Source organism: Schistocerca nitens, chromosome 5 (assembly GCF_023898315.1).
Source record: "Schistocerca nitens isolate TAMUIC-IGC-003100 chromosome 5, iqSchNite1.1, whole genome shotgun sequence".
NCBI lineage: Eukaryota > Metazoa > Arthropoda > Insecta > Orthoptera > Acrididae > Schistocerca > Schistocerca nitens.
This window is the reverse complement of record NC_064618.1, coordinates 292,112,851-292,139,021: the sequence shown is the minus strand read 5'-3', so window position 1 is coordinate 292,139,021 and position 26,171 is coordinate 292,112,851. Positions and strand designations below refer to the sequence as shown.

The 26,171-nt window shown below is 43.2% G+C and overlaps 1 protein-coding gene across 1 annotated transcript; it reads right to left on the bottom strand.

Moving 5' to 3' along the window:
- Nucleotides 1–362: 362 nt before the first annotated feature.
- LOC126260906 (putative defense protein) lies at nt 363–19,446 on the bottom strand. The gene is made up of 6 exons (XM_049958363.1): nt 19,324–19,446; nt 13,860–14,071; nt 8,178–8,314; nt 5,897–5,988; nt 3,756–3,822; nt 363–799 (listed from the first exon to the last, which is right to left on the bottom strand). Exons 1-6 carry the CDS (start codon nt 19,383–19,385, stop codon nt 764–766), a joined length of 606 nt encoding a protein of 201 aa, XP_049814320.1. The 5' UTR covers nt 19,386–19,446; the 3' UTR covers nt 363–763.
- Nucleotides 19,447–26,171: the final 6,725 nt, after the last annotated feature.

Genomic DNA, 26,171 nt, shown 5'->3' with positions numbered 1-26,171 from the left:
TTATGATCCTCTTTTGCTTGGTTCACTGCTGAAACTTTTCGTGTATTTTGCAACGAATATGATGTGCTTAGATGAAGCATTTCCAAGAAATCTGTATAACAATCATTTAGTTTTATCTTCTTTCGGCTTGTTTTACGGTAGTAGTAGTGATAGATATTGATTTGTGTGAAAACCGGTACAGAACTTTTCAGTTCCTTTCAGAATTATCTGTACTTCATTAGATATTCAGATTCACCCTGTATACAGTACTTTGTGCTCTATCACTAATTTTCCGTCATAGCAACTGAGAAATATAGTTTGAAAGTTAAGAGTAACGTAATCAGCCTAGGAGAACGGGAATAAGGGCAAGTAAAAAACAAATCTTATTTTATATAGATAATATATTTCAGTTCAAGTCCTTAATACAAAATTTGTGGTGATAAACCTCATGCAGATTTAAATACTCAATCGTATGCGGTCGGCAGATCCATGTACAGTGCAGACTGGTTGTCATGTCCTGAACAAGATGGCGACGGAAGCGCGCCACTTTAGCTAGCTGAGTTCCTTTGGTCCCTTCTGAAGCTCACTCGTATTTGCTACATAAAGCTTATCAAGTCTCTCGTGCTGAAACGATTCGCTGATATCATGTAGCTAACGCCTCCGAGAAGCGATTACTGTACAATTTCTAGTAGTACAGTACGAAAAAATGATTGTGCGTCGATTTTGTTATATTATGAAGTTAATACTGGATATGTTCGTTGTTGGGACGACGTGTTTTCTGTTGTTAAGCGGCAACAGCATTGTCAGTTGAGGTGACTTTCTGTAAAGAAACAAAACAAAAACAGTTAAGCTAGAGCATTACAACAGCTCATGAGTCTTATTGTAAGTTCTGATATGTGAGTATTAAACGCAGCTGTCCGTGATGAATGCAAGAATAGTGAATGACGAGGACGTCAGGTGTGGCTCCAGAACTACTCTGAACAGAAATGATTTTACACAGTACAACAAAACGATGCTAACAAACTTGGAGGAGTTTGGTGAGTAGCTTGAGGAACAAACTGAGAACGTGAACTCATCTCAAGAGTTGTCATCAACGGCGTAATACGTCGACGAAGTTACAGACGTCAGTGAGTTCCTTCATAAATTTGAACGTTGACGCCTCCGCACTTAGAAGTCTCTACAGTGCCTTTGTGATAACTGTGGACATGTTTAAGGCCATTAACGTCCTGAATGCTGTGATACTCATTTGGAGGATTTCACCTGCAGTGCGTGAGTCTACAAGCTTGCTTGTCCTACTAAAGGGCGACCTACCGACAGGTACTGATCCCTACAACTCTGAAGAATTGTAATGTCTTTCGATGAGATTTTCGAAGCAATAGCATGGTGACCAGACTGGGGTTTCCGTCCTCCATTTGTTCCTCTATATACTGTTTGTAACCCTTCTAAGTTTCTAGGTATCGTTTTTATTTTACACCCTGTGTTATCAAATGCTCTGTTTCCACCGGCTGCAGATAACAAGTACCTGCGAGTGTCTGTAACGTGCGGCTACACTTGTGCTCTTCTGATACATGACGTGACGTGACGCGGGTGAGTTGTGACACAGGGGAGCATGACTCACAATGAAGTAGCGACTGGAGCTGTCTGCTAGGTAGCAGACGGCACTTCGACCTCTCCAGTTCGCGGAACGAGAGGCTGCGAAGTAAGTCGGCTAACAGAAGGATAGCAGGTGCTCTGCCGAGTTACTTCGAGTCGGGTTTGTTCCGTGCACTTATCTGTTACTGGACGCTTCTGGGGTGAGGTGCCACGTGGTCAGAGGCCAAAAATTCATTCCACGGCCACGAAATACAGAAAGACCGTAAAATAAAAATGGGACAAGGAAGAGCGTCTAAACCTCCATTCTGTAGACAGACTTATGCTTATTATATTGAAGATGTAAGATTTGAAAATACCTATTGTCTTAAGGAATATGTAACTTCTAAACTTCTTAAGCGATTTTAAAGGACCAATTATCCCCTCCCCGCAGATAGCGCTTGAACTGCACTATCGAAATACAGTTTCAAAATGTTTATTAATAATATACGTTTCGAACTATGAGCCAGAATGTTAATTCAGAGAATTAAAAAACTTATTTTAATGCGAAACAAATTATCAAACCTTTAAATGTAGCGACAGTGTGAATAAGTAGACTGCCATAGCTATCTGTAGTTGGCTCTGAGCACTACGGGACTCAACATCTGAGCTCATCAGTCCCCTAGAACTTAGAACTACTTAAACCTAACTAAGGACATCACACACATCCATGCCCGAGGCAGGATTCGAACCTGCGACTGTAGCGGTCGCGCGGTTCCAGACTGTAGCGCCTAGAACCGCTCGGCCACTCCGGCCGGCTATCTGTAGTTCTCCAACTTTCATTATGTTTAATAATAAGTAATAGCAGGTAATGCTATCTCACTGAAAAAAAATGTAAACAGTAAGGAAAAAATCTAATGACACCACGGGAAAGCTGGAAAAATTCGTGCCGGCCGAAGTGGCCGTGCGGTTAAAGGCGCTGCAGTCTGGAACCGCAAGACCGCTACGGTCGCAGGTTCGAATCCTGCCTCGGGCATGGATGTTTGTGATGTCCTTAGGTTAGTTAGGTCTAACTAGTTCTAAGTTCTAGGGGACTAATGACCTCAGCAGTTGAGTCCCATAGTGCTCAGAGCCATTTTAACCATTTTTGGAAAAATTCGTCTAAATTCGCATGTCATATTTGTAATGGAATAAGTTGAATGTAAATCTGAGAATTTCGCAACAACAGGTCTCGTCTATTTAAGGGCGGCGGCCACATTTTCTGGGGACAAATTCCTTTGAGAGCTATACAAGGACGGGCGTCTGACTGAATGAGCGGTGTGTCATTTCAGCCGCTGAGAATTTTTCCGGGTTGTGTGGTCGTGGTCCATGGAACTCTTCAATCCCTGACGTTTCGTCCAAGGCTACGTTGGACATCTTCGGAGGTGCTCCTGATTGTGCTGAGTGTTGCACAACCAGGAGCACCCCCGACGATGTCCAACGTAGCCTTGGACGAAACTTCAGGGATTGAAGAGTTCCATGGACCACGGCCATTCAACCCGGAAAAATTCACAGCAGCTGAAACATCCGGTCGTGAAAGCCTTCATTGTATGGTGTGTCATTTGTTTTTGCTAGTGAGTCGAACTTTTGAGGCAAAAGTTTCGCGGCCGTGTGTAAAAATTTGTGCAGGAGTTCTGAAAACAGTTTCGGCAGTTGGTTTCATGGATGAACTCTAAACAGAATCGCACTTGTAAAATTTTATGATAGTTACCTGCATGATATTAACTTTAAGCAGAACCGGATTTTGGCTTGTGAACTTTTTACAGTTAGCCTCAGGAACTTGAACTCTGAACAGTGCGATAGCGTGCCGGAATCATCACTTTCGTAATATCGTTCGGGTGAACCAATAGGCATCAACGTAGCCAACAAGCACTACATCGGTCACGCACTTAATCCTTTTACTTGGGAAAACGCTGAAGGTTTTAGGACAGGCAAGTATGTGGCAAATGGATACGGAGTAGCTGATGATAACAGTGCTAAATATTACGAATTCTTATGTAACGTGGAGCCTGGAGAGACTTGGAAAACGAAAGAGCAGCTACAGGAACCACCCAGCTTTGGCCCATCAGGTAAAACCATGGTTGTAGACATCACACTTAACCGCTACAACTGGAAATTGCGATCAACAGGCTGTTACCGCCGAGACTCCAGGCTGACTGCATACGTACCGTGACGGTGACCTTCGGTGACTTGACACCGACCCAGAATTCGGAATAGCTCTTCACGAATGTGGCCCTGTAACAGAAGGAAGATGACGTGAAGAACATCCGAATAACTACTATACCACACTATAATGAGTGGCAACACACTGAAAGTTGGGTCTGAGTAAAAAATGTATCCACAGCAGTAATACTCTCTCTTCTTAGACGCACATCATAACTTAAAACTGTGCGAAAGCATATCTTCGCTTATTCGCCATTCACTTGCTCTTTACTCCCATAGTCAAACAATAAAAACCAAAGAGCGTGGAAAGAAATCGAACTTCCTGTTATGTTGCTGCGTAGCATGTCTTACGGTATTAAAAAGTAGAATGAAGAAACTAAAAAAATATTAGAATATAAGAAGCTTGATTCTACCTCTTTGCGAACAAGCCGCTACGCGTAACATATATTTCATTTTGAATGGTCATGCACCGTATTTATTCGACACTGCCAAGCAGACTAACGTGAACTACGTTTAAATTTTCCTGCAAGCAGGAAAGCAAATTAGGACCTGTCATTAGTTTTACTGTTAAGCTGCACAGTTGTTGTCGTTTCAAGATTTTGGAGGAGGGAGGGAGGGGTTTTAGATAATTTTTTTAAGAAGTGGCAACATAACAGTTAGTCAGTGGTTACATTCACTCCACGTCCATGTCCGTCACGTTTAAATTGTATCATTACCGATAGGGAGGCCTCAGCCACTTTCATTAAGAAAAATGCAACTTGGGTGACGTAGTCCAGCGACGTCTCTATTTAGAGAAAAAAATGTGTAACTACAAAGTTGAATTTCTTCTCAAGCTAATCACGTCTCCGTCCTCGTAAATTTATGAATCTTATTTACGGTTAGTTCAACAGTTGTTGTCATCTGTACTACGAAAAAGTGTGCAGCGCAATAAATCATGTCGCACCTCATTTGCTTCTTGTATGGAATGGAAACGAGGCAACAGCACAGAACTGTCTCGTGCTTGGTTCCGGGAGCCGCCGTGAGTAACGCTGTAACCAGATGGGCCTTATTCACAATTCACTAGTCGCATCAGCAGATCGGCTTACGTTCTGCGCTACCGTCTATGAACGCGTTTAACGACCAGTGAATCAACAGTTACAACAGACATACAGAACCCGGATGTGTAGACGCTACTTCCCCATACGCCAGGATTATTTATTACGTACAACAATCAACGAGAGAATCCAGGCATCTATACATATAAAGAATAGTTTCTGTTTGTTTGTAATTCATGCAAATCTACAGTTTTATTCCGATCTTGATGAAATTTAGCACATTTTACCTTCAAGACAAGAGAAAGGTCACTGTCTATATACGACTTCGTAATCTAACTTGATACATATATGTATGTAAGATATAAAGGGGGAAGATTATGACCAAACGTCTCCAAAAGTTCTTGGCTGATTTACGTCATATTTCTAAACGATCCTCTAATGAACATTTGGGCGTATGATTTACTTCAAAATTCCTGGTCGATTTACTTCCAATGAAGAAAATAAACAAAAATTAAATGCCTAACAAACGAAACGTATCGTGATCAACTGACTGTAATTCCTATCGGAGATTAAATTACAGTGGAAATGCCCGTCTTGCTGATAGTATGATCAGACGTCACTAGTTCACTGGACTAGCGAAAGTTCGAGAATCTGACAGAAACACGATTGAAAACTTTTATGTATTGATTAGTTACCGTTGTTACATACGCAGTGGAACAAGGCTGGCTGTGAAGAACCTATTGCCAAACGTAACAGAGGCCACCATCATCACGGGTTACGCAGCAGGCGAAGACATATTCATTCCCCGCATTCCGCTGATAACGTGACTTAAATATGTCCTTACATTTGAAGATGTTAAACATGCCGGGCACTGCAGCTGCTCTCGAAAAATTTTGTACTGCCACAATGCTCGTAAATTTTCTTCAGTAACTTGAAATTGCAGTTAATATCTGTATATCATTTATCTTCATGAATCATTAGAGTAGGATAAACATTACAAGACCAGGATTACCCGAACAGGGACATTCGCTTCCTAACTGTGATGCGGATATGTAGTAACAGCAAAGCAAGTGTTGTTCCCAGTCGGCTACTAAAGCTACCGGAAAACTTACGTGAAAACTATTTCACCGCCGTCGTTTGGTGCCTTCCAGTCGATATCCAGCGTGCTGAGTGGGGTCGTGTACGAGATGTACGAGTAGGCGTTCTGAAACAACAAAAGCAAAGAGTTACACAGCGGCGCACGCTATTTATCTGGTGAAGTTCTCAGAGCAATTTACAGTGTTTAGTACACGTACGAAGTGTATTTAGCACAACGGACCATTTGTGGAGCAAGGACCAAAGTATAGAAAGAACAGTACATACGGATTGCCATTTTGTCTGGGGTTTCGAGAAAGCTGTTTCAACAAAATCTTTTCTAACAACTCTTGAGAAGGAAATCGTATATTCAACCAGTGTTAGCAAGATGAAGAGATGTACCAGTACCGGTATTAGCAGTACGCGTCAGCGCTACAGTTGCGTACACTCCATGAGGAAGGATAGTTCAGACCTGAAAGAGGAGACACCTAGGAGGAAACTACCGTCTGCAGTTCACAAGGAAGTTTTCAGATCCCTAAACTGAAAAAAAGCTATGGAGCAATATGTGTTACTGAAACATTTTTGAAGGTTCTATGCTCTTTCCCTCAACTGCAGTCAAACCTTTTCAGTAACGAACAGAACAACTGTGGACAATTCTTAAAGGCCATTTGAAAATCAGTTATAATAAGACTAACCTATTGTCGATTGAGCACATCAAAAATAAGATAGTTGGGGAGAGTATTCTACCAAGAGTGTAGTGTACCTAGGAACACAAGATGTTGCCAAGTCGGTATTCAGTCTAGTGAATGATTTTAATATCACATGAAAGAATGCGCAGTAGAGACTACCGCATCCATTGTCTGGCACTTTGTACCGTTATTGTATCTGTGGGATATGAGATCGTCATTTGAGCAGCCGTTGCAAGTATTTTTACTTCTACACATTCTAATCAAGTATAACATCCCAGAATGAAAAATGCTCCTATATAGCCCAAAAAGGCGACTATGTCCTTGGCAGAGTTAGGGACGTAAAATAAGGGAATTAGCTTGTCGACTTATCTAGTAGCTTCAAAGACATTGAAAACATTTTAACATATTCGTGCATTTTTACTTGTTGGTATTGGTATCCAAGACATGTAATATAGTGTATCGTGTCAAGTAAAGTAAAATAATACATGATTTCATGTCTTATAACATAACATATGTCATTATGTCATCCAATATGACATTTGTCACGCCGTTTCATTAAAGTTTAGACTGCGAGCATCCACACTCTGGGATATTTCATATTACAGATGCGCCCTTACTCTCTGATACTTATTGTAGATGCATCCCGCTGTCTAGAAGCATACCATTTTGTGCCTTTTGGTTCTTACCTCCCTCACCACACATGTAATACGGGGGGAGGGGAGATCAATCCTCCCGAACCACAAATCAAAAAGTTAAATTGCTCAAGCGTCCCACCAGGAACTTCTTTTAGCTATTGTATGATATTATACATTGTTTATTACAGAATTTCTTCTTCATGTAGAAGACAACCCGGCGAAGACTGCTCGAAATATTGCCCATGTCATGGCACATTGTCACCGCTGTTCGTAGCGTGAAGCGGGAGACATGAAAAAGCGATCCGATTTGCAAATCTATTTTACATCTTGACGTGCTAAGTCCACTCTACAACTCCTACAAGTCTATAAAGGGAATTGTATAACACACTGCATAGGGTGACTTTTCAATTGTGCAGTTATGTCACCTGCAAAAAGAACGGATAATTTACAGACTGAAATTCCAGCCATTTTTCCGTTTTGCCATCCGTAGCCAGTAACTCACATTACAGTTATTTGTATACAAGAATAATTGTCAGAAACTTCTTGTAGTGGAAACAGGCAGCAGTTGTTGGAACAAGTGTCCGTAAGGATGACTGCAAGATAAATTATGTTACACTTGCTCGGCGGACCTCGCCAAGTGGTTCTGCTTACCAAGTCCAGATAAAGTACCGGTACTTTTTTCCCAAAGTTAGTACCATCTTTTGATTCAGCTGCAACTGAAACTTTTCGTGCGTTTTGCGATCAGTGTGCAACGTTTAGGTGAAGCAGCTCCACGAATCTGAATAATGTGATCACTTTACGTGTGGATTCTTCTTCTTGTTTACGAGTATGGCAGAAGAAAAATACCGATAGGTCCGTGTGTATTGGACTGCGTGAAAAATGTTACATAACTTTACCATTTGTTTAAACATTATCTGTAGGTCGTTTGTTTCTCGAAGCTTGAATAAATCACCTGTGTGTATCCACCTGCCTCGGTCCAAAAAGGCAATACTCACTTTGTGTCCGGGCGGGCAGTCGGTCAGGGCGATTTCCTTAGTTTCGCCGCTGGGCAGCACGAACTCGCCTACCGGCTCCTCTCCTCGACGAGCCTGCAGGTAGACGCCTAAGAACTCATCGACGCCCGATATGTGCACTGCAAGAAAAATATTGACGGTAACCAAATGTAACAAAAACTGCAGCAAATCACTTACAGAATAAGGATGTTGTGTCGAGTGGCAAAGAAGCCAAGCACAAACGCAAGGTGTATGTGAAGCATGTTAGCGGCAAGAAACAATCAATGTCTTCTCTGCACGATAGCAATGGAGACACTATCGAAGATAGTGCTGCCAAAGCAGAGTTACTAAACACAGCCTTCCGAAATGCATTCACAAAAGAAGACGAAGTAAATATTCCAGAATTCGAATCGAGAACAGCTGCCAACATGAGCAACGTAGAAGTAAATATCCTCGGAGTAGTGAACTAACTTAAATCACTTAACAAAAGCAAGTCTTCTGGTATAATGTATACCAATTCGGTTCCTTTCGGAGTATGCTGATACATTAGGTCTATACTTAACAATTATACACAACCGTTCGCTCGACGAAAGATCCGTACCCAAAGACTGGAAAGTTGCACAGGTCACACCAATATTCAAGAAAGGTAGTGGGAGTAATCCACTAAATTACAGGCCCATATCGTTAACGTCGATATGCAGCAGCCGGCCGAAGTGGCCGTGCGGTTAAAGGCGCTGCAGTCTGGAACCGCAAGACCGCTACGGTTGCAGGTTCGAATCCTGCCTCGGGCATGGATGTTTGTGATGTCCTTAGGTTAGTTAGGTTTAACTAGTTCTAAGTTGTAGGGGACTAATGACCTCAGCAGTTGAGTCCCATAGTGCTCAGAGCCATTTGAACCATTTGATATGCAGCAGGATTTTAGAACATATATCGTGTTCGAAAATTATGAATTAGCTCGGAGAAAACGGTCTATTGACACACAGTCAACATGGGTTTAGAAAACATCGTTCCTGTGAAACACAACTATCTCTTTATTCACATGAAGTGTTGAGTGCTATTGACAAGGGATTTCAGATGGATTCCGTATTTCTGGATTTCCGGAAGGCTTTTGACACTGTACCACACAAGCGGCTCGTAGAGAAATTGCGTGCTTATGGAATATCGTCTCAGTTATGTGACTGGATTTGTGGTTTCTTGTCAGAGAGGTCACAGTTGGTAGTAATTGACGGAAAGTCATAGAGTAAAACAGAAGTGATTTCAGGCGTTCTTCAAGGTAGTGTTATAGGCCATTTGCAGTTCCCTGTCTATATAAACGATTTTGTAGACAATCTGAGCAGCCGTCTTCGGTTGTTTGCAGATGATGCTGTCGTTTACCGACTAATAAAGTCATCAGAAGACCAATACAAACTGCAAAACGATTTAGAAAAGATATCTGAATGGTGCGAAAAGTGGCAGTTGACCATAAATAACGAAAAGTGTGAGGTCGTCCACATGAGTGTTAAACGGAGCTCGTTAAACTTCGGTTACACGATAAATCAGTCTAATCTAAAAGCCGTAAATTCAACTAAATACCTAAGTATAGGAGAGTGTGTCACTGACATTATACAGGATTTGGGGTGGACACCATTAAAACAATGGCGTTTTTCGTTGCGGCGGAATCTTCTCACGAAATTCCAATCACCAAATTTCTCCTCCGAATGCGAAAATATTTTGTTGACACCGACCTACATAGGGAGGAACGATCACCAAGATAAAATAAGGGAAGTCAGAGCTCGCACGGAAAGATACAGGTGTTCATTCTTTCCGCGCGCTATACGGGATTGCAATAACAGAGAATTGTGAAGGTGGTTCGATGAACCTCTGCCAGGCATTTAAATGTGATCTGCAGAGTATCCATATAGATGTAGATGTAGAAGGTGCATAATTGTAAAAAAAAAAGGAAGATTAGGTTTTGGCGTCGCGTAGACGACGAAGTCATTAGAGGTGGAGCACGTGCCATTTACAGAAAACGTTGTGAAGCCAAATCTTGATGGTAGACGGGGCTTGAACCGCTGTCCTTCTGAATGGGGTCCAGTGTCTTAGAACTTCGCCACTTCGATCGTGCATTAACTGCAGTCAATGCTGTTTGGTTGTTAATAGGGTTCAGTGAGAGAAAGTATCTCTTAATAACGTCCGAATCCGTACAGGGGTTGGACAAAAATAAGGAAACATCGGCAGAAATGCATGTTTAAACATGAAAGCAGATGTGCTGTTGAACTGACGACGAATGGTACTTCTGTAATGGGCTTCAATACGTTGCAAGTGTCATTCGTGGTCAGAACAGTGTTCTGCGTAATTGTGAGTGTATTTTGTCACAGCTAAGTGAATTCGAACGTGGGAAAATTGCTGGTGTTCGTATGGTGCTTCCGTAAACGAGGACACGGAAGTGTTTGGTGTTTCAAGAGGCAACGTATCGAAGATTTGTACAGATTTGGACAGCCATATAATGGAATTCCACGGTACCTATTGTTACTTTGCAAGGTCGCATACTGCCAAGGATTACATGAGTATTTCTGCTGACCGGGTCCATCCTATGGTGGAATGTTTATTCGCCAACGGTGATGCTGTGCCCCAAGATGACACGGCCCCTCCTGACACAGCCCGCATCATTCAGGACTGGTTTTGTGAGCTCGAGGATTAATTTTCGTATCTTCCCTGGCCACCACGGCCACCAGAGCTCAATATTACTGAGCCGTTTTCGTCTACTTCGTAGAGGAGGGCGATTGATTGCTATTCATCTCCGTTACACGAATGTGCCACTATTTTGCGGGAAGAATGGTTTAATAGTTGCTTGAAAAGCACATAGGACTCTTATTTATCCATCCTGAGATGAGTGGAAGCTCTTCTGACTGCCAACAGGTTTCCTACACCGCCCTACGCATAGTAATGCGTTCCGTTTTTGGTGTTTCCATAATTTTGTCTAACTCTTATACATTTGGTTACTGACTCGTCAGGGAGGAGAACGTTCATCTGGAAAAGGTGCTGACATGCCATCCAGAGTGGATTCTTTGCGGCCGGCCGGTGTGGCCGAGCGGTTCTAGGCGCTTCAGTCTGGAACCGCGCGACCGCTACGGTCGCAGGTTCGAATCCTGCCTCGGGCATGGATGTGTCTGATGTCCTTAGGTTGGTTAGGTTTAAGTAGTTCTAAGTTCTAGGTGACTGATGACCTGAGATGTTAAGTCCCATAGTGCTCAGAGCCATTTGAACCATTTGATTCTTTGCGATGGTCGACGTCAGAATTGTGGTTCAAATGGCTCTGGGCGGACTTAACTGCTGAGGTCATCAGTCCCCTAGAACTTAGAACTACTTAAACCTATCTAACCTAAGGACAACACACACGTCCATGCCCGAGGCAGGATTCGAACCTGCGACCGTAGCAGTCGCGCGGCTCCAGACTGCAGCGCCTAGAACCGCTCGGCCACTCCGGCCGGCATCAGAATTATCTTCAGTTGCGATCTTATTAAAAAAAAAAAAACGCCGGTGAACCAAAACCACCGCTGTAGCAGTTTCGTAAACTACATAGGGTGTCGTACGATGTACTCATAAATGCAGCAAGATTGCGAAACGATGAAGTAATTTCAACAATGGCAGAAATTCTAGTGTGTGTAAGAAAACTTGAAAACAAACATGGCATTTTGCTACAGAATAACAACATTATTGAAATCTCGGACGGGTGTGATTACTTATTAAGTAAACGTGACGATAAATAAATTAAAATGCTAAACGTAATATTAACTAACGTAACGTGTTAACATGTAAGCGCTCGACATTTTCGGCTTTGTCGGATTAGAAACAATTGTAGCTTCAGCAGAACCTACACAGTCGCTCCAGTCGCAATACAGTCACATGCGTTACACATGTGCAGCGTTAGAAAAGCTTATAGTGCTTCAAGGTATCAAACATTGAAAACGTGGTTTACGACAGAGTCGATATAAACACAGTCTAAAGCACGAGGAAATGGTGAATACCTAAAGCGCGACTTCACTGTTGATGTATTAAGTGAATTGTAAATACTTATCTCTCCGGTTCCAACACAAATGAGCCTACATGTTCAGCCAACTCTACATATTTTATTCACTCAATAAGCTTCGACTCCCCCCTGTTCTAATGTTTAAAATATTTTGTGGCTGGAAAAGGTTTTCAGTCGAATGAAGGGGTTTTCGTGGTCGCAGATGGGTATTTTGCATACCTTCGAGAATTGCTTCAAACGACAGCGAAACTACCCACTTTTTATATAAATTTAATGATGGCAAGAAACATTTCGGGATTTCGCCTATCTTCAGTTGGAATAATATAGTTCGGTCTTCATCATTATTATATTTATGTCGACTGCATTTTGAAGAACGCTACAGCTTCCTTTACCAAAGTTCCTACTTCATATGTATATTTATATGAAATTTGCAGTTAGAAGCACTTCATTCTGTATTATAAATGTACGACTTGGAAAATGGAATAGATAAAGGGAACGAAGTTTTGTAAACGCCTTCTGCAATGTTAGTTATATAGTCAAGCACAATTATGATAATAATCGTGTTGCACCAATTGTAGACAGACGAAATCACAAAGCCTTTATTGGCGTAAATTAAGTCATAAGTATCTCCAGCGTTTGAGAGTACGATTGCGTGAAAACTGAAAGTCATACAGAAAGTAGGAACATATCGCTGGATAGAGCATCCCTCCAAGTTTTTAATGCTTACTACAGGTGTTCAGTTTGGACACCATTGGTCACGCGGTAAACGTCAGCACTTGAGTGAAATTCATTTAAGTCGCTGACATGAAATGCCCGGAAAAGTGAGACAGCAAACCGCTTTGGAGCGCTATTCACTGGCCTGCTTATCTGTAGGCGCAAGCTAATTCGATACGACAATAAGGGGAGGATTATTTGTCTACATGTTCTGTCTCGCTTGTCACCTGTGCAGCTGTGCCAGGAGGCGTATTACAAACCGAAACTAGGAGAAATTCTCTCCTCTTATATTTGTCATTTTTCGGTGTGTCTTTCAGTTTTCACGAAGTGGTGTTCTACAGCCAGTATGTACTGATCAGTACCACGTGTGTCTGCTTTCTTAGCTGAGTGGTCAGAGTATCTGACCAATCAAAACGGCCCAAGTTCGATTCCCGGCCGGGTCAGAGGTTCCTGCACTCGGAAGCCGAGTGTTATCATCGACAAGCAAGTCGCCCAATGTTGCGTCAACTGCAAAGACATGCAACTCGGCGGCCGAACTTCCTCGGCGAGGAAATCGTTAGGGAATTCAATATTCTGAGATCCACAGTGTCAGGTGGGGACTCCCGATCATCAGTTCCACCGATCAATTCATTTTTTCAGTAGCACTCTATAAAAGTGAATGGTTGGTTGCTATATTTCTGCACGTAACAGGTAATTCAATCCACAGCCACGGAGGTTCGCCACAAGTATGACGGATAAATTAATCATTCCAGAACTGCGTTACAGACACGGAGTATATTAGAGGAATAAAATGGGCGGATTGAATTTACCTGAAACAGGAACTACGTTGAACATGAGCGGATATTTTAACTCTTTCTCTGTCAGGGTGAAAAATTAGGTCTTTGTGCTTCTGGAGCACACACAGTAAAATATGGCGTGGGAGTGTCACAATACCAACTTCTTTAGGAACTGCTGCGTCTTACCTTTGACGGTGTCTCCGCCATTGACAGATGTCGGCGCCGCCGTGATGGTGTAGGGTGAAGGGTCTGTGCTGGGCTGCGCGTTGCCGTGGAGAGGCGTCATGGTTTGGCACACGCTGGGCAGTACAGGCCGGTGGTCAAACCGCGGAGTTGCAGGAGCGGCCAACGCCGCCGACGCCATCAGGAGTACAGTAGCCACCACCAGCTTCATCCTGCTGGAACCACATGCAAACGTTTCAGTGTACGCTGCTCTGCTAGCCCTGCGCGCCTACACTGAGGTGCAAAGCGATATGCACGTATACAAAGGGCGCTAGTGTCGTGTACGCAAGGTATAAAAGGGCAGTGCATTGGCGCAGCTGTCATTTGTACACAAGTGATTACTGTGAAAAGGTTTTGGACTTGATTCTGGCCCCAAGACGGGAATTAACAAATTCTGAACGTGGAGTGGTAGTTGGAGCTACATGAATGGGACATTCTATTTCGGAAATCGTTAGTGAATTCAATATTCCGAAATCCACAGGGTCAAGAGCGTGCTGAGAATACCAAAAATACCTCTCATCACGTGGCCGATATCCTTCACTTAACGACCGAGAGCAGCGACGTTCGCGTAGCGTTGTCAGTGCAAACAGACAAGCAACGATCAATGTTGAATTTTCGACGAACGTATCTGTTAGGAGAGTGCAGCGAAATTTGGGCTTTAAGGGGTATGGCGACAGACCACCGACGCGATTGTCTTTGCTAACAGCACTATATCACCAGCAGCGCTTTCCCTGCGTTCGTGACCATATCGGCTGGACCCTGGACGAGTGGAAAATCGTGGTCTGATCAAATGGGTTCCGATTTCAGATGATAAGAGCTGATAGTAGGGATTGAACCTGGCTCAGACCCCACGAAGCCATTGACTCAAGCTGGTGGTGGCTCCATAACGTTGTGGACTGTGTTTACATGGAATGGACTGAGTCCTCTGATCCAACTCAACTGACCATTCACTGTAAACGGTTATCTTGGGCTACTTGGAGATCATTTGCAGCCATTCGTGGACTTCATGTTCTCAAACGACGATGAAATTTCTATGGGTGCCAAATCGCCATGTCACCGGGCCCCAGGTGTTCGTGATTTTTATGGACAGTTCGAGAGAATGAACGGACACCTCCCAGATCATCCGACATGGATCCCATCGAACATTTATGGGACCTAATCGAGAGATGAGTTCGAGCATAAAATCCTTTATCGGAAACACTTTAGCAATTGTGGACGGCTATGGAGGAAGTGTGGCACAATATTTCTGCAGGTGACTTGCAACGACTTGTTGAGACCATACCATGTCGAGTCGCTGCACTAAGCCGGGCGAAAGGAGGTCCGACACGATATTAGCAGATATCCCATGACTTTTGTCACGTCAGTGCAAAGCGCACTGCTTCTCTGGCACGAACAACCGAGACGTCTGCCGTAATAACTGAACCTATTTTAAGGAAATTAGAGGTGTACCGTTTCATTTTGTGGCAGTCCTCTCCCGTCGCTTTCTGGATGATGTTAATTAAGTCCATGGTTCATTAACCACTTTGACGACTGTGCCTGCGTAGCTCATTCGGATGAATGGACGACAGACGGTCGTCAGGATTAATGTTGCTCGGCGGTTCCTCGGCAAGTGTAACAGCTCACATTACTCAAGATATTGTTAGTCGTTATCGGTTCGATCCTACTTGCAGGTTTGAACAGCAATATGGTGACAGTTGAGGGATTCCATAGCTGCAAGATGGTTGAGGATAGCACCACACAATGTTATTTGCGGTGATTGCGGAAAAGACTTTTTGAACATACGAATCCTGGAAATAACTGGGTAATTAGTTAGTTACACGTTCCACAAATCATTTGAACGATTCATTTATCAAAGCGTTGTGTAACGAGTCTATGTACAGGATATGTGTACTTCATTAGTGTTAACATTAACGAACATATTTTTTAGTCCTACTCATGCACACTACTAGTTTTTAAACAAAAATTTATCCATAGAATGGAAGGAGCTCTCTAGAATAAATGATTTAAAGTGCGATTCTAAACTTATTTTGCTGTCAGAACACGTTGTTGGACATAAGATGAACAAAAAATTTGTTGCTACATATTGAACACCATTCAGAGCCACTGACGGATTTAATAATGGGTAGTAAAGGTCATTTTTTCCTCAAGTGGTGTAGGTAGGTACGGACACTACTATTCTCAAATTTTGATGGATTTTTGTGACTAATTTCATTATCGACTATAGGTATTGTGATGGTACAGTTAAAATGTATGACTACCGCTGGTAAATACCGCATACTATTCTTACTGCTCGCTTTTGTTCAATCATTACCTTCTTTATAAGTAATCAGTTACCTCAGAAAATTATTCCAGAAGACACTACTGAGTGAAAATAAGCAAAATAAGTCAGAGATTGATTCGTTTGTTTCCAAGACTACCAGTTGTGCGGAGAGCAAAAGTAAATGAACTGAACTGTTTTAGCAGCTAAGTAATAGGCTTTTTCTGGTTAACTTTTCATCAATAGCTACACTAAAAAACTTGAAGCATTCTGCCCTGTTTACTAACTCCTGTTTATGTGCTATATCAATTGTTGGTATGACTTTATTTGTCCTACACAACAGAATACAGTGTGTTTTCTCCAAAATTCGTAATGATTCTCTTATGAACACACTGTGACGAAAAAGACTGAATATAATTCAGTTGGTTCTAACGTCACACTCTTCTAGCCTTTGCAGATGACTTAAAAATATTTTCGGAAACATCGCTACAGCAGTTGAGCAAATCAACGTGTTGAAAGATGCCGTAGAAAAAGCTGGATTGCAGATCTTTCCAAGGGAATAGAATTCCTAAAGAGCATTAAAAAGGCTCCAAAATTCATAAGCACAAGATATGGTAGAATTAAGAAAGTGAATAAATTTAACTACCTGGGGAAAACAGTAAATCCAAACGGTATAGGTAGAGAAGTGGACAAAAGTGGGGCGCAAATAATGGAAATAACTTGTCAATTAACGAAGAAAATTTATTATAAAAATCACCCTTAGCAAAAAAAAAACAAAAAAAAACGTACAATGCTTTCATAAAACCGGAGTGCCTTTATGCAGCGCAATGCTGACTCCTCAACAAAAGGGGAGAAATTGAAGAGTTGGTGATAAATTAAAGGAATTTACTGTGGAAAATACTTGGGTTAAGAAAAGGTGGGAGCACATGAGCCATGAGTGAGAAGAAGTAATGAAGAGTTCTACATGGAAACTGAAAAACTATGTGCTGCTCTCAGGAAAAGGAGAATTTCATGTTACGGTCTCTTGGTTCCAATGAGCCGGGGAAGACTGACTAAAGAAATATTTGACAAAAACCGCAAAACGCAAGTCAGTTGGTTCTGAAAATTGGAAGAGGAATCGGAAAAAATTAACGTTACGAAAGCAGAAATTCTAGACAGGCCAACTTTTCGAAACAAGGTTAGGAAGTCAAAGGCTTTTTAGGAAACGGCCAGAAAGCGTTTCATTGAATGGACAGATGAAATAAGAAAAGGTGGAAGAATGAAGAAATACTGAAAAGATAGAATCAGCAAAGAAGACAAGTTCATGAGGACGCAGTGTGGTCCATAGACGGCTGAAATCGAAGAAAGAAGAATATAAGAACGGCCACAGCCAGCCTTAAGTCGATTGCAAGCACGCAAAAACTGGTTGACGCACGAAGTTTTGCAACCAGAAATAGTGATTTCTGACCGCGATACAAGATCAAGCCATAGAGACGAGGAATTGCCAGAAGTCTTGCTGCAGAAGCAAGTAATAGATGACAACTGCGGGAAGTGTGGGACTCAGAAGAGACCATATCACACATTACATTTGTTTGTAAATCTCTGGCAACCACGGAATATTTGTTAAGGCAGGATGAGTCACCAAAATAATGGGACAGAAATACTACTTAATGAAAGGCTTTCTCGCATGCTACGGACATGATCCTCTCACTGTTCTAGAAAATTACAGTACTAACTGGAACCACAGAACAGCATCTGATAAGGCGATCACATGCAGTTGATCTGACGTAAAAATGATCTTGAAAGCTGAACAAGATGCCTTCCTCATAATGCAGTCAGACGTTGCCCAATTGTATCTGGCAGAAGAGATAAAAGGCATGTGGGAAAAGAAGTCAGTGGACATCGTTCCACTGCTAAATTGAACACCAGTGTTATCCCAAATGAACTGTGAACCGTCTACAGGGTCTAAAAATGCATCCTTCGCTCTGAGGGCAGCTGCAAAAGTACAGTTCTACTGAATACCTGCAGAATATTTCGTCGGGTTCTGGGAGTACACAGTCAAACCACTGAAAACTTATTTTTAAGTCATCATCATTAGGTCAGTACAGTGTAAAAATGATTTAGGCAATAAATAATAACATTAATATAAAAACATAAAACTTTTACATGCATTTTAAAGTGTAAGAGTAACCTATAAGCTCGTCGGGATAGAGATACTTGAAAGATGGCTTATTAAAAAAGTTCAAAATGTTCAAATGTGTGTGGAATCTTATGGGACTTAACTGCGAAGGTCATCAGTCCCTAAACTTACACACTATTTAACCTAAATTATCCTAAGGACAAACACACACACCCATGCCCGAGGGAGGACTCAAACCTCCGCCGGGACCAGCCGCACAGTCCACGACTGCAGCGCCCCGACCGCTCGGCTAATCCCGCGCGGCATTAAAAAAGTAATTGGTGCAATACAAACTAAATATGTTTGGAAGATGAGAAGTAACGAGGAGATATACAGAAAATATTCGAAACAGTGGCAAAGCGAAGGTTAATCTGCTTTGCGCACCTCTACAGAATAAAGGAGAACAGCTTAACGAAATTGATATTCCTGCAGTTTAGGAAAAAGATGTCAGCGACAGCGTTGATTACAGGAAAGGAACTAGAAAGAAACAGTATCGTCAGAAATAAGAGAAACTTCTTTTAACACTAAAATACGAAATGTAAAAGCTTTCAAGAAAGAAAAAAAGTAAGAAATAAGGAAGAATGAGTGTGGAAGAAAGGTTAAGCTATGGAAAGGCGACGAAGTGTAGACCAGAAACAGGAGAAGAAAACACGGGAAAACGCTGGAGTACTGGAAACAACGGAGATAGGAGTAGCAAGTAGCAGCAGTTTAGTGATCCCATCAAATAATTATAGTTCACTTCGGCAATTCATGCACAGATATAGTGACCTTCCACGTTACTAAAACATAACGCATTGTAAAACTCTAAATCGTGGAGTGGCCCTGAACTAGGAAACATTGATCCTCAAGTGAAATTCTAAGCTGTTGAAAAAAGTGACATACTATGCTGCTGAAAAAAGAAGAAAACGTACATAAGACATGCGGAAAGAAAAACTACGCTCAAGCAATAAGTGCCCAGTACGTGGACCAGAATGGCACGAAGCTCAGCCAGCAGAACAGCAGCGGGGACTGACCTGTTAGCGAGTGAGTCGAGTGCGTAGTGCGAACAGAGGCAGATGGTGCAGCCGGTGTGCATGCTGTCCGCTGCGGCGGCGGGGCTTTTATACAGCGCGAGGGCCTCCGGTACTTCCTCGGTGACCCACACGCACCGCTCCGCTGACTTCGCCGATAACAGCCTACCCCCTCCGTCCGCTACTTCCCCCCCCCCCCTCCCAGCTCGCCTTCCGCAGTGTGACCCTGTCAGTCTCTGAATCGCCTCTCGTGAACTTCTCATTACAGTTGCGGCAGTACGCGCTGCAACATTCGGATAAGCCACTTTGCGTGGAAAGTGCCAACCGCTGAAGATTTGATTTCGGCCACATTTAATCAATATGGTGGAGAAACAGTACGGTACCAGTTTAACGTGCTATTCTGTTTGAGGGCGGCTTGGTCAACGGCGATGTATCATTTCTTATTGGGTTACCAGTAGGCTTTTTGTAGAATACTACCTCCATGTCTCCTGCGTTAAAAAAATGGCTCTGAGCACTATGGGACTTAACTTCGAAGGTCATCAGTCCCCTAGAACCTAGAACTACTTCAACCTAACTAACCTAAGGACATCACACACATCCGTGCCTGAGGCAGCATTCGAACCTGCGACCGTAGCGGTCGCGCGGTTCCAGACTGTAGCGCCTAGAACCGCTCGGCAATTCCGGCCGGCTCCTGTTTTACATTTTCGTCTAGTTTACGAATTCCTCTCCTGTGCCAGCCTCTTCGAGTAGCACTTTCAACCAACACCCACAATTATTTGCTGGATGTAATCTCTGTTTTCCACTACTACAGTTTTTACCCTCTAAATCTGCCCCAAGTACCATGGAAGTCGTTCAAAATAGTTCAAATGGCTCCACTATGGGACTTAACATCTGAGGTCGTCAGTCCCCTAGACTTAGAACCACTTAAACCTAACTAACCTAAGGACATCACACCCACCCATGCCCGAGGCAGGATTCGAACCTGCGAGCGTAGCAGCAGCGCGGTTCCAGACTGAAGCGCCTAGAACCGCTCGGTCACAGCGGCCGGCGGAAGTCATTCCCAGACGTCTTAACAGACGTCCTAACCAATTCTCCGGAGAATCTCGTCATTCCTTACCTTATCAGCCCACCTAATTTTCAACACTCTTCTGTAGCATCACATGTCAATTGCTTCGATTCTCTTCTTTTCTGTGTTTCCCTCAGTTCATGTTTCACTACCATACAATGCTGTGGTCCAAACTAACGTTGTCAGACATTTGTTCCTCAAATTAAGCTCTATGTTTGATACTAGCAAACTTCTCTTGTCTTGTAATGTCCTTTCTGCCAGTGCTAGTCTGCTTGTTATGTCCTCTTTGTTCCATCCATCATGGGTTATTTAGCTGTCTAGAAGAAGAATTCCTTAACTTCATCTACTTCGTGATCACCAATCCTGAAGTTAAGTTTTTCACTGGTATTTCTGCAAATCTCGTTATTTCCGTCTTTCCTCCACTTACTCCCAGTCTTCATTCTGTACTCATTAGACTGTTCATTCCATTTTCTTCAGCATCGCTATTACCTTGATATTTTAAGAGTAAGTCCTTCTACAATGTTGAGCATCTCTCATACAATTTCGGTCCACTTATACAAGCATGTAACGTATTTTGCAGCTCTTCTCCCTTACAAAACCTACGGTACTATAAACATCTGCTACTTTCCATGCGACAGGCAGAGAAATACGCAGTTAGAAGGATGGACATATTATTATGCCTGATCAATGTATAAAACTGTGTGAGATAGTAAAATTTTGATATACGAGTAATTTGCTGCTAAAGAAAAGGCTGGTAAATGAATATTACAAGTTTTGTCATTCTAGTGTAAAATACACAATGTGATCAATAGTATCCGGACACCCCCAAAAACATACGTTTTTCATATTAGGTGTATTGTGCTGCCACCTACTGCCAGGTACTCCATATCATGAAAGTAGTCATTAGACGTCGTGACAGAGCAGAATGGGGGGCTCCGCGGAACTCATAGACTTCGAACGTGGTCAGGTGACTGGGTGTCACTTGTGTCATACGGCTGTACGCGAGAATTCCACGCTCCTAAACATCCCTAGGTCCACTGTTTCCGATTTGATATTGAAGTGGAAACGTGAAAGGACACGTACAGCACAAAAGCGTACAGGCAAACCCCGTCTGTTGACTGACAGACCGCCGACAGTTGAAGAGAGTCGTAATGTGTAATAGGCAGACATCTAGCCAGATCATTACAAAGGAATTCCAAACTGCATCAGGATCCACTGCAAGTACTATGGAAGTTAGGCGGGAGGTTGCTCATAAGCCACACATCACGCTGGGAATTGCTAAATGACTCGTCGCTTGGTGTAAGGAGCGTAAACATTCGACGATCGAACAGTGGAAAAACAATGCGTAGAGTGATGAATCACGGCACACAATGTGGCGATGCGATGGCAGGGTGTCGGTATGGCGAATGCCCGGTGAACGTCATCTGCCAGCGTGTGTAGTGCCAACAGTAAAATTCGGAGGCGGTGGTGTTATGGTGTGGTCGGGTTTTTCGTGAAGGGGGCTTGCACCCCTTGTTGTTCTGCGTGGCACCATCACAGCACCGGCCTACATTGAAGTTTTAAGCACCTTCTTGCTTCCCACTGTTGAAGTGCAATTCGGGGATGGCGATTGCATCTTTCAACACCATCGGGCACCAGTTCATAATGCACGGCCTGTGGCGGAGTGGTTACATGACAATAACACCTCTGTAACGGACTGACCTGTACAGAGTCCTGACCTTAATCCTATAGAACATCTCTGGCATTTTTTCGAACGCCGACTTCGTGCCAGGCCTCACCGACCGACATCGATACCGCTCCTCAGTACATCACTCCGTGAAGAATGTGCTATCATTCCACAAAAAACCTTATAGCACCTGATTGAACGTATGCCTGCGAGAGTCTAAGCTCTCATTAAGGCTAAGAGTGGGCCGAAGCCATATTGAATTCCGGCATTACCGATGAAGGGCGCCACGAACCTGTAAGTCATTTTCAGCCAGGTTTCCGGATACTTTTGATCACATAGTGTACGCTGGTCAATGCCAATACTGTCACAGTATGGCTAATACTGAATAATTCTTTGCAGAAGGAGTCAGGATCAAATGCTGATGAAACCATACTGAGGTTTTCCAAGTTTTGAATAAATTTGCGCTTAGAAACAAAGCGTCTCTTACTGCAGTATCTGCCAAATGACTCCAGTTGCGTTTCGTCTTTTATGTGAAACTGATCTGCACTGGATGGTCTGAAGTGCTACGCAGCTTTACATATCGGTAATTAATCATAGGTCTAAAACTGTGTGTTATTCCAGATAACCCTCTGCAGAAGCCTTTCATGTGAAAGGCTAAACGCGTCTGAGAAATCAGATACCAATCTCGCAGCAAGAGAAAAGAGTTTTCTTTATAAATGAACATCTATACAGGGTGTTACAGAAAGGTACGGCCAAACTTTCAGGAAACATTCCTTACACACAAAGAAAGAAAATATGTTATGTGCACATGTGTCCGGAAACGCTTACTTTCTATGTTAGAGCTCATTTTATTACTTCTCTTCAAATCACATTAATCATGGAATGGAAACACACAGCAACAGAACGTACCAGCGTGACTTCAAACACTTTGTTACAGGAAATGTTCAAAATGTCCTCCGTTAGCGAGGATACATGCATCCACCCTCCGTCGCATGGAATCCCTGATGCGCTGATGCAGCCCTGGAGAATGGCGTATTGTATCACAGCCGTCCACTATACGAGCACGAAGAGTCTCTACATTTAGTACCGGGGCTGCGTAGACTAGAGCTTTCAAATGCCCCCATAAATGAAAGTCAAGAGGGTTGAGGTCAAGAGAGCGTGGAGGCCATAGAATTGGTCCGCCTCTACCAATCCATCGGTCACCGAATCTATTGTTGAGAAACGTACGAACACTTCGACTGAAATGTGCAGGAGCTCCATCGTGCATGAACCACATGTTGTGTCGTACTTGTAAAGGCACATGTTCTAGCAGCACAGGTAGAGTATCCCGTATGAAATCATGATAACGTGCTCCATTGAGCGTAGGTGGAAGAACATGGGGCCCAATCAACACATCACCAACAATGCCTGCCCAAACGTTCACAGAAAATCTGTGTTGATGACGTGATTGCACAATTGCGTGCGGATTCTCGTCAGCCCACACATGTTGATTGTGAAAATTTACAATTTGATCACGTTGGAATGAAGCCTCATCCGTAAAGACAACATCTGCACGAAAATGAGGATTGACACATTGTTGGATGAACCATTCGCAGAAGTGTACCCGTGGAGGCCAATCAGCTGCTGATAGTGCCTGCACACGCTGTACATGGTACGGAAACAACTGGTTCTCCCGTAGCACTCTCCATACAGTGACGTGGTCAACGTTACCTTGTACAGCAGCAACTTCTCTGACGCTGACATTAGGGTTATCGTCAACTGCACGAAGAATTGCCTCGTCCATTGCAGGTGTCCTCGTCGTTCTAGGTCTTCCCCAGTCGCGAGTCATAGGCTGGAATGTACCGTGCTCCCTAAGACGCCGACCAATTGCTTCGAACGTCTTCCTGTCGGGGCACCTTCTTTCTGGAAATCTGTCTCGATACAAACGTACCGCGCCACGGCTATTGCCCCGTGCTAATCCATACATCAAATGGGCATCTGCCAACTCCGCATTTGTAAACATTGCACTGACTGCAAAACCATTTTCGTGATGAACACTAACCTGTTGATGCTACGTACTGATGTGCTTGATGCTAGTACTGTAGAGCAATGAGTCGCATGTCAACACAAGCACCGAAGTCAACATTACCTTCCTTCAATTGGGCCAACTGGCGGTGAATCGAGGAAGTACACTACATACTGACGAAACTAAAATGAGCTCTAACATGGAAATTAAGCGTTTCCGGATACATGTCCACATAATATCTTTTCTTTATTTGTGTGTGAGGAATGTTTCCTGAAAGTTTGGCCGTACCTTTTTCTAACACCCTGTGTAGTTCCCACAGAAAATACCCATGTAAAAATAATTGTTTAGCGAAATTGCTCTATCGGTGCTAACTTTTCTTCGTTATTGGCACTGCCAATACATTCTCTTAATCTGAACTGTGTGGATAGACGTCTTTTTACGGGATACACGATTCTCAGCAAAACTGACGAATTTACGATAGTTATAATGAAATTATGCACAAGCCCTTTAGAGCACTTAATGTTCGTGATTCGCGAAGCTTCATACTGGCTTAGATCCTGTTCAGAACACAGAGAGTAATACGAGTTGAATGTTCCGTAAGGCAAGCCCTTTTTTCGTTCATTTGTAAACGGATCTTTTGTAAGAGAACAGAGTGAGGGAAGGTAGTGCAAAGATATTACATACCTATTCTGAAGTCCGCCCCCGGTAGCTGAGTGGTCAGTGCGACAGAATGTCAGTCCTAAGGGCCGGGGTTCGATTTCCGGCCGCGTCGGAGATTTTCTCCGGTCAGGGACTGGGTGTTGTGTTGTCCTGATCATTATCATTTCATCCCCATCAACGCTAAATTCGCCGAAGTAGCGTCAAATCGAAAGACTTGACCCCGGCGAACGGTCTACCCGAAGGGAGGCCCTAGTCACACGACATTTACGTTTATTTACCTATTCTGGAGAAGTAAGTCTAGATCTGACCATCCGAGTCAAGATTTGCCAATGTCCGTGACTCAACTACAGCTATGTTCAAAACAGTTTCTTCATCGATGTCGCAGCCAGCTCTTCCTAACATTGTCTTCCGTGTATGACTGTCTTCCGCCTTTAACAGACTGACCCCTGAAAGTCTAGCTGTAAAGCCCATGCTAGCAACAGCGAGGTCGCGGTTTCGAGTCTCGGTCGTTCAACGGGTTTTCCAGTTTCCGTTTTAACCTAGCCTTCACCTCTCAACGCTGTGAGGCGTCGTCAGAAACGGCACGTGGTTCGTTTTCCACGTTAAACTGTAGGTCCTCTTTCTCTAGTTGGAAAGATGGCGCAAGTTCGAGACATGCAAGTCGCCGAAGTGGGGTCCAACAGAAAGATTTACACTGGGCTACTGAGCCACACGAAATTGTTATTGTGACTGACTCGTCAACGCGACATCAAACCTCAGCAAAGAAACGATTTTGTTAGTGCCATTAAACTCTTTCTGTATTATTTGCGCAGACGATATGCAAATGGTTTCGATTGATTTTCACGCTGTAATAGACTATACGCGTCCATCCAAGGGATATTTACGTACATTTAGCTTTCAAACATATTGCTCGTCCACATAAGATTTTAAAGCGACGAACACGTGTTTTACGTGCTCGTAGCTTTTTGCAAGTCGCCTTTGTAGAGCAGATTACCAGCGCAGTTAAATGATTGCCCATATACAGCCAGCACTCCAATAAATTTTCGTCATTGCTATTTGATCGGCTGGGGAAGGAATGTAGCGACGTCTAGTACTTGCTCCTCTAGGACTTGATCGCTCTAGTACTTGATCACCAGGCAGGAAACGCTAAATCCCGAATTAAATTAGAGCATGTTGATCTGTTTGCAGTGATGCCTACGATGAATGGTTACTTTGAATAATGCAGCCCGTTTGGTACTATCCAGCCAGATCATACACTGGCACCAGTATTCGTCATGACATTCTCCCACCACCATCACCAGCTCTACGGACTTGCCATCGTAATCTGTCCACACCAGTGAAAGTCATGCAATTTTGAACACTTGGACACGTCATTGACGTCTTTTCACGAAAGATTTTTGAGTCGCGATAGAGTGAAAACTGTTGCAGCGCGGTGTCCTGTCACCAAAGAGATT